We start from the raw sequence: 13,112 nt of genomic DNA on the forward strand, positions 1-13,112 counted from the left end.
AAGAGTATCGCTCCGCCTATCGCTTGCCCGGGGAAGGAGGAAAAAAAAAATTGGGGACCACCTGTACTGTCAAGAATTGTGCCTATTTCAATGAGTTCTTTCACAAAACATGCAGCAGAGGAAACTATTCTTTACATAACATTGAGTAAACAGGCAGTTATCAGATCTGTGCACATTTATTTCTTCAATACTTTTAAATGACAATGTTTTCGAACGGTGCAGCGTTTCTACACAAACCACTCAAAATATAATTATACACCTGAAACCCTCCTCCATCATCCACCGTCATTAAGAAAATTAAAGAAAAACCATGTAAAGGAAGAGCTTGTCCATACATTCCGGAAAGATACAAACCCCCAGTGATGATGGCAGGACAGCCAACGGTGAAGAAACGGCATCACTGTTCATGCAGAGAATGACCAGGGTGAGTGAGATATGTGGGATTTCAGCTGAGCACCCTGGAACACACACAGCATCCCCCCCACTCCCGAAGCTTGTAATCAGTTGAGAAAGAAGGGGGCCGTATGTCTCCCTGCAAATCCCGCCCCTTAGGGACACCCAACTTTTTCAAAATTACTCCACCTCTCCTGCCATGTCTAACAGACCTGTTACCTCATTGGTCGGTGGCATCTCCCATCACAGCAGACTGTCACATGGCTCCCTCCCAGCAATATCACCTCAATGTCCACCCCAAAACACAAAGAAAGCCCATGGATCCCACTCCTGGCACCATCAGAACACCCAGCATGCAGCCCTCAACATCACAGGTTGAACAAGGCAATGGGATGTCCTACAACAGGAAGGGAACAAAGGCGCGCTCTGTACGATCCCTCTCGAGCCAAGGCCTCTGTGATGCATCCATCATGCAAGGAAGAGGGTGGCAGATGGACACCGACATGGTCCAGGTTGCAGGAGACCCAGGAATCAGCGCCGACTCATTCCGGACGTAAGCTGGTGGTGGCGGACGAGGGGCGACGGCTGCCCCTCAGCTTTCGTTTGGGGTCCTCGTCGGCAGGATGGATAGCCGGTGGGTGGGGCCATTGAGGCGGTCAAGCTCATCAACCTGCGGGGTGGGGACAGAGCCACCCCTGACCACGCCCTCCCCGGCCCCGGCCAGGTTGGGCACGCTCTTGCTGCGGACGCACTGGAAGTCCACGTGCCGGCTCTTGCCCTCTTCCTTCTCCCAGGACAGTTGGATGAACGGCCGTTGCACATAGTTGTAGATGACCTCTGACCTCCCTCCGGGCCGACGCTTGACCTTTTCCTTACAGGTGGGGTATCCTGGGAAATGGGCACCGGAGAAGAATAAAGCTTGAGCAAAAGGTCATCCTGCCTGGGCCTGACCTCTGAACAGGAACAATGATGATGTGACTACTTTACCACAAAGATGGGATTGCAGGAAAAACCTTCAACAGATTGTACTGTCAAGTCAAATTACAATTGTTCATCTTACAAAAACTGACATTTTCCATTTTATTTTTAATTCAGTTTCTCTTCTTGATCCGTGTCGATGAATGGCAGTAAAAAAAAGACACCCAGAGAGAACATTATTGCAAAACCGCCTTCGTTTAACTCACTTCCACAGTGTTTACATCTCACATCCGTGTGTTGCTGGTGAATAATATTAAGGAAGTTAACACTAAAATACTATAAAGACGTGTGTGTGTGTTTATTTACAGCTATAGTCAAGGTTTTCAAAGACCCTAACAGGCAAAATGAATCAAGTGACTTTATCAACCTTTTATCGAGTGTGACGCAGCGGTCAAGGTTATTTTGGAGTTACGAACAAATTTCTCAAACTGGGAAGTTTTTCCCAAACACAAGTGAGTAAAATACCATGAATATAAACTAGAGAAAGTTTGTAACTGTGTTCCGAAGTTGAAGAGCCGGTATTCTCACGCATTATTTAATTAGGCCACATAAGAAATATAACGCCACTGCCTGTCCCGTTATCCTCTATATATGGTTAATTGACAGATGAGCGCAACATCATTCACAAGACCCTCTAAAAATACGAAAACGATTATGGCGCAACCACACAGACCCGATTCCTGTAGCGATGCCGAAGGAGACACGAGCAGCGAGCCTCACCTTCGATGCCAATGCGGATGTTCTTGAGACCCCTCTCCTTGAGCAGTGCTTTGGCCACATCGCGGTTCTCGATGTACTTGAAGAAGCGGTACAGTTTGGTGCTGTACAGAACTGTACATGGGGACAGAACGGGCTCAGAGTGAACCAACGTGATGGTGAGAGGAGCACCAGGGTGCGCATGGAGACCAGGCTGGGTTCAGGTCAACGGGCTCACGTCACACAGGTTCCGCCAGACGTGTGGCAGAACAGAATCGACGGACTAAACGGAGCGTACCAGGGTACAGGTGGGGTAAGTGGCATCGAGTCGAATTTGACTCGTAGTGACCGCAGGTGTGGTTTTCTACTATGGTATTTTACTTAAGCTGAAATGTATACAATCCTCACAATTTGCACCGGGGGCAGAAGTTTGCAGTAAACAACCCACAGATTAACATTTGATGGTAACGCACGGGTTCCGAACTTAGTCGTTCAGCTGACACTTTCCTCCAAAGTAGCTTATAACTATTTACTCCCTTATAACAGCTGGGTTTTTTTTTTTTTTTACTGGAGCAATTTAGGTTAAATACCTTGCTCAAGGGTGGTACAGCTGGAGGTGGAATTCAAACCAACAACCTTTGGGTCCAAAGGCAGCGTAGTGGTTAAAGCTGCTACCGGCTTTCTGGGGGAAGTGGGGGGGGAAGCAGCCCACACAAGCCACAGCTGGACGTGACTGACTGCACATAGAAATGGGCTACTGAAGTAAAGAAAATATCCAGTAAATTTCCTGCCCACTCGAACGTCACATGTACATTTTTTGTTTTCTCATTTATCTCAACTGGCTGGAATAGAAAGTAAAAGCAGTTCCAAAGCTGCTGTCGGGGCCACCGCTCAGGACACCATTTAAAAGTGCCACCAGTGCCCTCGGCCAGCCCACCAATACCGCTGATGGCCGGCAGCCCCGTTGCCGTGGCAACGCCGCACCGTTATCCCGTGCGTTGTCGCCCGGGCGGCTTAGACCACAGCAGCACCGGACAGGGGGAGGACAGTCTACAGGGGGTAGCGAACTGTATCGGGGAGTGGGCGGAGCCTCACTTCGGCAACACTCCTCGTAAGGCTTTCATCTTCAACACCACGGACCCCGGCACAATGAACTGGCACCGAAAGGCAGTGGGCGGAGCCTTACTCTGGGAGTACTCCTCCCCCATGGGCGGCGGGTGTTCCCGGTCCCAGTCCACCGTGTCGTCATCGGTCAGCACCACGATGTGGCACTCTCGCTCTCCCTCCTGGGCGCTGGACACCATGGCTGGCACCACGAGATCCTCCAGGAAGACCTCGAACTGCCGGCGCGCCCCGTCATTGGACAACTCATGCAGCAGGGCACCTGGGGAAGGGGCAGGTGGCACGTGACCGAACACGACCGCGGTTCCTACCAACTGTACCGGAACACGCGTTACAAGCGGGGTAAGGTGGCGCGTGACGGCACTTACTGAGGTCACGACACCGCACCGTGCTGTGGTCAAAGTTGATGCAGAGGTAGTCGCACGCTTCGCGCAGCTCGGCCACGGACACGCCGTCCGGGCACCGCAGCACGCCCGTCTTGTAGAAGTCCTGAACGGCAAACGGGTGCATGAGGGCAGCCACCGGACACGGAACCAAAGACCCAACTCGGCGTTTAAGCGGAAAGTGTACGAAACGAGGACCAGTAGTAACGACACCCCTCACTGACCAGGATGACCTGGAAGATGGCGGCACTGATGCCTTCAGCCAGCTCGTATTCCCCTTTCCCGTTGGGCCGCGTGATGCTGTGCTGACGGGCCGCTCCAAACATCCTGTATCCACGACAACAGTTCACTCGGGACGGTTCTTTCCACCCATTAGCATTTATCTACCGTGTCAACTATGTTCGATGTGTGAAATCACTGCTACAGTCATGGAGAAAAATACTGACACCTGTTAATATCTTTCAAATAATTCAACATTTCTTCCAGATGACAATTAAAAAAAAAAATAAATAAATCTTTTGCTGTCCAAACATTAATTTCTTTGGTTTGTGGAGGAACAGCATAAAAAGGCTGATTAATTTACCAAATCTCAGCTTGTTCTTCAGGAAATCCTAAAATGCCTCAGACAATATCATTAGCACTTACATTTATTCACTTAGGCGCTTTTGTCCAAAGCAATTTACAACGGATACTACGTAGTGTTACTAGCCCCACACGCCTTATTCACCGTGGTGACTTACACTGCTAGACACACTTCTTACAATGGGTCACTCATCCATACATCAGTAGAACACACACACTCTCTCTGTCACTCATACACTACGGAGGACCTGAAGAGCATGTCTTTGGACTGTGGGAGGAAACCAGAGCAGACACAGGGATAACATGCAAACTCCACACAGACTGAGCGGGGATCAAACCCACGTTCTCTCGCACCACCCAGGCGCTGCGAGACAGCTGCGCTACTCGCTGTGCCACCGTGCCGCACTTTCCAGAAGGAATTTGAAATAATTCTTGTGCGATTAATGGGGGGGCACAACACTCATTGGAGCAGTTCGAACAGAAGAGAAGACTCATTCTCCTGCTTTATGCCCCAGCGTGAACCACTACGAGCGTGGCGAGAAGAAAGAAAACCAAAGAATTTTCTGGGAGGGTGAGATGCGTCTGGAGCCAAGCATGGCCAGTCCCAGGGCTACCTTCAGTCCACCTTCAGAGACCTCGATGTTCTTTCGTCCACTGTACGAAATGTTATTGGGAAGGCTGAGCTCCACGGCACTGGAGCCAACCTCCCTGGATGTGGTCACCTTGTTGGAATGGTAGAGAACTGGTGGAGAACACCTTTTGATCAACTGCCACACAGATGACCTCGAAGTCACCCTCACACAACACGCTCAACAGGGTCAACTCAGTATTTTTGGCCACGACTGTATTTTTCTCTCTAAGGAATCTCAGGAAACATCACATCCTTAAATGCAAATATATGGGAAGTACTCAAACCTTGAGCAGTACTCAAAGTACTCAAACTCAGGGAAAATTAAGATGCACTAACCACGATCCCTGCTGTTGGTCCTGCCCCTGTAAACACGCCTATTCAAACCAACACCGTACCGTCCCAGCATGGTGTCAGGGTGGGCGATGAAAGCCGCTGGGTCCACCACGAAGTGGGTTCCGTCGACCACGAGGGTGACCTTGCACTGGGCCCCGCCAACTGGCTCCACCTCCCTCTGCGGGGTCCCGCTCATCTTGGAGCCCCTGAAGGCACCTGTGGCTGAGGAAACAGACACTGAACAGGACTGGGGTAACAGGGACAGGAAGAGACTGGGTTCAACAGAAGGTGCCAGAGGACCTGACAGAGGGTCTAATGCGTTGGGGCACGAGAGACGAACGCACTCACTCGGTCGCCTTTCCTCCTGCCTCCTCTTGTCGGAGTCACGCGAGAACGCCCCCTGAAGCTCACCGTTGGTACCACAGCTCCGGGACCTGTTCAGACAGGGAGGGGTCACAGTACTGCGACTCTTCGACGTCGATGAGCCCAGGAGGAGCCGAAAGTGTGTTTTTAGCCCATTTTGTGCGAAACCCTCCGAAGTCACTAAACATGAAATCACAGTAAACAGATGGCTACTAATAAAGACTCGCCTTGGTTTCTTCACCGAGTAGGTCCTGTAAAATCTCATTTTTTATTAACAATAATGACAACAGCGTCATTTCCCCAGACTCCTACTCGACACAGACTGTTGAGCGATTCCACCCCGCAAACGCACGTCTGTATTGCAGATTTCATCCCAGACCTGCGATAAAGCTCAACTTTCCACAAGTGATTGAATCGCGGCGAGTCACGTACGAAACACAAACGCACACCTCTTTCGCAGCGAAAGGCCGTATTGAGCCTCAACGCCCAACGCGTTTCTGCTGAACGTGCTCCACGGTCTTGGTTGGGTCTACAAACCGCCTGTTTGCGCTGAAGAAAAGTCGCACTTGAGGTTTCTGTGTTGACTTGCTTTGCATATTTTTCTAAGGAATGTTTGATGCTAATTTTGACTGCCAGTCTCCAATATGATTGGACGGTTTGTTCGGAAGGGTCACGCCCCTGATGAGCGACATCGCCGGACGGTACCCGGACAGTTTCACTAACCCTTTTGTTTCCGGTTAGAAGAGCAAAAGCAGCGACCGCCTTACCTCCTCGACGCTTCCCAGCAAGTGCTGCATTCTTGCCACAGGACAGTAGGGGGCACAGGAGTTAGAGAACAGCCCTTGAAACTTCTCAACGATGTGGGCTAAGCGACTGTGTGCAGCAGTTCCCCTTGTGGGGTTCTCACCTTTTTTCACCCATCCCATCTTTTTGGGCACAAACGCAGCTCTTTACGCTCACTGCTCCGCCACCATCTAGATCCATACAGACATGTTTGCACATGTTTGCCGCTGGGGCCACGAGAGGGGATGGAAACCACCTACCCGCCGCACTCCACCACAGCAAAATTCCAGGAATGAGCACAGGGGTGTTTTCATTCACACACTTGCTGCTTTTTCAGCGGGGAGGCAGTGCGCTGAGGTCCGCGTAGGGGTTCGAGAAGGGTAGTCACCAGCGGAGTTGACACGGCGAAGGATACAGAGCTAGAAAACGCTCACGAGACGAGCGAGACCGTGGGGTTTTTTGGAGTACCGAAGAGAGTCCACGAGGACTTTCCCTCCCAGGACCTCCATCACCTTCACCAGCACTGCAAAGTGGCAAGAGGATGGGCAGACAGGGGTCATGGGGTCAAATCTCAGCTGCGGCAAAGGGTGCGAAGAGCCAAAGGCTGTAGGATGGAGCCCAGCTGAAGCGGAGAGTTACAGGATCCATCCCCAGCAGGAGCACAGGGTCTCGGGGCTGAATCCTGGCTGTAACTCTTATGATTTTAAAACGCGAGTTGGTGGAACGCTGTGGTTCAGCTGGGCGCAAACGGGCCAAGAAAACGTCCGCCGTCTGCCAGTGTTATTTATAATAAATCGATGGGCATCATCCTTATTGCTCCGGTATTGTGGACACTTTTCGGTTCTATTAATTGGACCTTCTGTTCAATAATGAAGTAACAGTGACGCCAATTTTTCCTCACTGTCAGCAGAAACATGGTAAAGAGTACTGAAGAAAAGCAACTGTCGCTCTCTGGCAGAAGCCGATATTTTGCTTCTGCTCTGCCGTGCTTTTTGTTACTGGATTTAACATCCTTTCGGGGAAACATCGGCATTTGCTTTCTCTGGCACGACGCCCGACGCCTCTCGACCGGCCTCGCTAAATCAATCCACGAACCGTAGAGAACGAATTAACATCTTACTACTTCAATATGTGAGCTGCCATCTAGCAACGGTTAGAGCAGTTAGTGGTTCACTAGCCGCTCATTTAACTTGAGCAACCTTAACTGCAACCATGGTATAATCGGAGTAACCCTTGTCACAGCTAGAGCTCTCACCCCTCTGTGCATCCTCAGACTGTCATGGTATAGCATATGCCTATATATATATAAAATGGCCAGAATTGGCTAACTAGCAAGCAATTCAAAATAAAATTAAAGTGTTTATTAAAAAAGGTGAATTGAATTGCACCCTTTTGTTAAGCCCAATTCAACAGCCATTTTCACAGGTGTTATCAAGAGCACCATCGTAAGCAAGAACAATATTTCTCTGAGGACTGTGAAAGTCCCCAAACTGCTGCCATCTTTTCACATTTATTTTCTGCATCGGTCCCGAATAAAAGAATCACGATGGAGGCACCGTACTCTTGGTCCCCAGGCTCCAGGCCATCAAGCATTGAGAAGAACATCCCAGGGGGGAGGGAAGTCACCTGGCTGTCTAGATGGAGCTCAGCTCCACACCTCATGACCTGGACACGTAAACACGTCTCGCTCAGTTCAGAGCGTAACGACGGGGACACGTTTCACGGACACGGATGTAATTACGGCCTCGACGCTCCTCCAGCGCACGATGTGTAGATGCAACCTGCTGGCGAGAAACGTCCAGCTTTCAGATGGAATTAAAGCGGCGTTCCGCACCGACGGCTGCCGTGGCACCTCTCAGCGGACACCAGCAAGAGCCATGTGCTCATGAAGAGGAGGAATAAACGGTGATCGCGAGTCACGCTCTGCTCTGAACCAGACACACGGCCCCCTTTTCAAGCAGAACGCATTCAGAACACATCCACTGGACACCCGTATCTGCTGCATTTATTCATTTCTTCGGACACCTTTGCCCGAGGCCACGTGCCACTGCGAGGTTTGCACACTAACACACTTGCTGCGATTTACCCATTCGCACAGCTGGGCAGCATTTACTGTATCAATGTAGGGCAAGTACCACGATCCAGGGTACCGCAGTAGGAGGCAGGATCCGAACCCAGGCCCTTCACATTTAATGACGACGCCACCTACTGCTTCTCTTAGTCACAGTGCCAGAATCGACAACGTCCGACTGTCACGGCGCGGGTCAGGTGTGGGACAGGAGGGGTCCGCACCGGGTAGCGCTGTGGCCTGTTCTATTACGGCAACTCTCCCTCTCCCTTGTCCTCAAGCGACTCACACGGGAAGGTTTGAATCCGGCAAAATGTACATAATGACAGTTCGTGTCCAGGCCGCTTAGTTTACTCCACAAAGTAATTGTAGCAAAGGTAAGCGGACAAAGTAACGCAGGGTACGCCATTACATGGCAGTAAAACTGAGTAACAACTGTAAACAGGCCTCCCCTGGGAAAACCGACCGCAGCACCGCAAGGCCGGATACCCGTGATGCCTTAGATCGGGGTGACGGCACACAAGAGGCGGACCACCGGATACACGGTCAGGCTCACACGCATCCCAGAAATCCCGGTGCCATTCGGGTAATGGAGGGGACCGGGGAAAAGGGGCTGCGCTCATGCCAAACAGTGACTCGCTCACTCACACTGCCACCTCTGCGGTCTTGAGTCTCTCTCACACACACACACACACACACACGGGTGTGTTTCAAACACATCCATCACGGCAATGACTGCTTGACACCACGCATGTCCAACGTTCCCTGAAAGCGCCGTTAGCATGTCGGAATAAAGCGTGAAGAGCGCACCCTTCACTGGAACACCCCCTAATACCGGGGGCGATTACAGCAAACCGACGTGCAGACAGGTAGGTCCCAGAAAAGTCGACCGGCTCCCTCTTACTAACACAGCTGCAGCCGGACATCCGTTCGTAACTCCGACATCACTTTTACCACCAAGTCACAGGAAGACCCTCAGCTTACGTGGGTTACGTTGCGTAAAACTCTTGGGCTTTGTCAACTTTGCAGCTGTACGCTTAGGAAAACTTTGAAATGTCCATTTCTGCTAAATTAAAACTAATTTTAAACTACCGGAAATAAAAACGCAGCCTCCACAAAGTGCTATTCGGATCCATCCCCCAGATATGCGAGGACTGTGAAACACAAGCCGCAAACATCGCGGAAGCGAGTTGAACGAAGGCGGTCCCACGCTCCTATATTTGCAACCTACTGGCTGAGCAGGGGAACTCATTTCGTTTCCTCCGCCACAGATTGTCTCGACCCCTAGGGACCGTCATTGCCGTGTTTTCATTGCTTAAAAAAGCTCAAGACAAAGGTGCGGAGAAAACCTCAAACCGAGGTCGGCGGCGGTGAAACCGGACGGCCGGGTTGCACGTGAGCGTCGGAGGTCATGGAAGCAGGACTGCGGAACTCAGCTCCCGCTGGGCCTCGGTCCAACCCATTCCTGAAGTTCTACTTATTCACAAAGTTACTCATCTCTACAATTACAATGGAATTTCCTTCCCAAAAATATGAGGAAATCTCCCGCTCTGGACACTGGCGTCCTTTTTAAGATCTCCCATCAATGCACCTGCTGGAATTCTCCTCATTATTGTTGCTTTGTTCTCTTCTTTCCTTTCGTCTTTACCGCGAAGCGCTTTGAGAAGCTGCTTTCAGCGATGCTACGTATCATTCCGACTATTATGAAACATGACAGTTCTCTCGCTGCAGTTCTCATCTGCACCCATCACACCATAAAGAGCGAGAACGCCGCAGCTCCGAGTCGCGTTCGGGACGGAGTCCGGCGCGATCAAGACAGGAGACCGGACCGAAACCCGAGGAGTCGGACACCCTGCCGCCCGGGCCGGGAACGGCCGCATCCATCCGTTATATCCAGCGAGGGGCGAAAGGACGGACGGAGGCGGAACCCTCGCCAAAAGGTCCGCCGGGAACTCTCTGCGGCCGGCGCGTCGCCCGCCGAACTTGCCACAGGTGTTCGAGCAGGTAGCGAAAGACGCAGCGGTCGCCATGGTGATGATGATCAGTCGCAACGATGTGCTCCTCTGCGGTGGGCGGTCAACGTGACAAGTGCCACACTTATTACTCGCTCACCCTGCTTTGAAAGAATCACACACTCTTGTTACACTTAGACCACACTCATAAGAAGGTACCGTCTCAACCAATACCGAACCCCCCCGACACAGGGCTACAGGTAAAGGCATCCGGCCCCGGCCCCTCCCCCGCTTCCAGTTCGGCAAGAACGTCCACATTTCTCTCCTCTGATTCATCTGCTGGAGGTGACGGGAAGAAGATCGCGGCGCGAGACGTCCCACGTGAACTTGGCCACGCGCCGCGGAAGCGCATAATCATAACGTACGTACACAGGGACCCCAGACAGAAGGAAATCCCACCTTCCTTTCGCTCCTTCCCTCGCCGGACGGTCAGGTGGATCGATTCACAGGTAGAACTCTACCGATCCCAACGGCAGTCGAACTACTGCTCCGTTTACACAGATTCCTTCCGCCCCCCAGCGCCGAACCAATCCAATCAATGGATCATTAATATTAATAACATAGCAGCTGTCGTTATTCCTGCGGGACTGATCATCATGGACGGTCGGAGGGATTCATACAGACGACGACACACACACTCACACTCTCGGAGACGTATCCTCGGCCGTCACACACACACACACACACACACACACACACACAGCAATCAGACACACCGACTGTATCAAACGGACGGAGGTTCGTTCGTCATCTTTTCCGCTCGCTCGCTCGCCCGCGGACCACCCGCGACGTCGACGCCGGCCTCCTCCTCCTCCTCCTCCTCCTCCTCCTCCGTCCAGCGCTCACCTCCGCTTCATGCTCCCGCCGGGCCGCTCAGCGCATGATGGGCAAACAGGTGGCACCTGCTCGCGCCGAGCTCCTCTTCTGCGCTCCGCCCTGGACGGAGAGCGCTTCGCGTCGGCGTCCGTGCGCGCGCGGGGCGGTCTCGAGACGCGGCGCCGCTGCCCGCAGACGCAGAGCGCAGAAGCTGCGCTTTTCACACTAAAAGTCTCCTGGAGTCGCATCCGCGGCGTACGGACCGCCCCCGCGCGCGCAGGGGGGCTACAGCGCTGTGTGTGTGAAGGAGGGAGGGACAGTCCGGTTGTTGCCCTCCTGTTCTTCAAGAAATTACTCCGTGTGTGTGTCTACTTATCCCCCCCCCCTCAACAACAGCCTCAACTAACTGGTGCAAAGAGCGACACCACTCGTGTGTTACATTAGATGACAGGACATGATGATGTTCCACGGCGACGTTATGAAGAGGAATATACAATGTAGCAGCCTTTCCGTCCCATATAATCCTGTCCGCAGCAGCACTCGTGTGTCCTCCCCTTCTTTCCTATGAGTGTCTCTGTCAGTCTTGACCCCCCCTCCCCCGCCCGCGCCTTTAAAATGGAGCAAAGAGCATCACGGGAGGAGAACGTTCGGAACGTCTGAAAACGGCGCACCGCCTTTCCCATCTTCCCATCGTCTCCGTTTTTGCCGTCGTTCCCCCCGGGAGCCGCTTCCCAGCCCGAGAGAAACGCACTTCTTTCACCTCCTTCCTTGTTTGAGCGGCGCGGCGCGGTGCGGCGTCCGAAACGCGCCTCTCACTTTCTTTCTCTTTTCAAAATAAAAGTCTCCTCGCTGACGCAGTTCCGCGATCGACGTGCCGCACTTGCGTAAAACACGGTACAGGCTCCAATGCTACAGCATTTCCACTTTGCGCTCGTATTCTGCCACAGCAGTTCCACACTCCGGAGAAGTTGTGCGCCTTCCACTCAAGTGCCAGTTTCCTACTCTGAATATTAGCGGTCACTGAATTTTGCCCATCTTGAATCAGCTCGAACTTGTTTCATGTCCTCGTAGGTGTGACGAATCGGTGAACAACAAATTAATTACTGTATATGATCAGCCTTTCAGATGATTATGCCTCATCATCTAATGTACTACATTATGTAGGCGACCTGCGTTAAATTATAACTGTCCAGGTTAAGATATATTTGGTGTTCCGCTGTGTCTCGGATAAATCATGTACCCGACTAATTTATTGAAATAACAGCAATTCAACAGCCCATGTAATGAACTCATGGCACGCATTGAAGTCTCACAGTGACACTGGTGATGGGAGAAAGGCTTCACTCAACACACACTAACTAGGCTCTTAGAACAAACAAAAAGGTCCATTGTAGGTGTACGTAGATTTTTTTGTCCAGCTCCTAGGCGAGGAAAACATTTGCGCAGGGGCGTTGCTGCTCACGTTTCACGATAACACCGTTTCAGGCCTATTTTTACAGGAGTCCCTGGGGACTCATGGACATACGAGCCACTGTGCTTTTCTTTAAATGAGGACGAATTTGCTATGTTTCGTATTCGGCTGTTACCCTGGTTCCTCCCAGGCAGGGGTACGAAAGCTCGACGGAGGCCTACCCCTGAATGCTGTACGCTGTTGCTCAGCGTAAAACTATGTTCAGAATGTGCGCTGGGAACCTCGACCATTTCAGAGCGCAGCCATTGTTTCTGAAACACCGGCTGTCATTAGCAGTTCCCACTCCCCCCGGTCCGCTGTACACATGAGTCGCGGCTCACAGTCTGCTCCAAAACAAACCATTCTTCCAGGCCAGGAAGGTGGGGTCTGTTGGGGTTTTTTTTTCCGCAGAAAAGACAAGAGTGATTTTCCAAGAACTTTCTGTACAGAGAAGAGCAGCAAATGCAGGAATTTGACAGTGAGATGAGCCAGTACAGAGAAG

The 13,112-nt window shown here is 51.7% G+C and overlaps 1 protein-coding gene across 3 annotated transcripts; it reads right to left on the reverse strand.

Moving 5' to 3' along the window:
• Window positions 1-160: 160 nt before the first annotated feature.
• kctd20 (potassium channel tetramerization domain containing 20) lies at window positions 161-11,985 on the reverse strand. 3 transcript variants are annotated; one of them, XM_018746820.2, is made up of 8 exons: window positions 11,191-11,985; window positions 5,467-5,552; window positions 5,181-5,334; window positions 3,797-3,899; window positions 3,558-3,678; window positions 3,254-3,451; window positions 2,092-2,202; window positions 161-1,281 (listed from the first exon to the last, which is right to left on the reverse strand). In XM_018746820.2, the coding sequence occupies exons 1-8, from the start codon at window positions 11,406-11,408 to the stop codon at window positions 986-988; spliced, it is 1,287 nt and encodes a 428-aa protein (XP_018602336.2). In that variant the 5' UTR covers window positions 11,409-11,985; the 3' UTR covers window positions 161-985. The 3 variants fall into 3 exon arrangements, with proteins under 3 accessions (XP_018602336.2, XP_018602335.2, XP_029101913.1); XM_018746819.2 differs by having other exon boundaries at window positions 5,181-5,340; XM_029246080.1 differs by having other exon boundaries at window positions 5,181-5,365.
• Window positions 11,986-13,112: the final 1,127 nt, after the last annotated feature.

The sequence above is a fragment of the Scleropages formosus genome, chromosome 2 (assembly GCF_900964775.1).
Source record: "Scleropages formosus chromosome 2, fSclFor1.1, whole genome shotgun sequence".
Lineage (NCBI taxonomy): Eukaryota > Metazoa > Chordata > Actinopteri > Osteoglossiformes > Osteoglossidae > Scleropages > Scleropages formosus.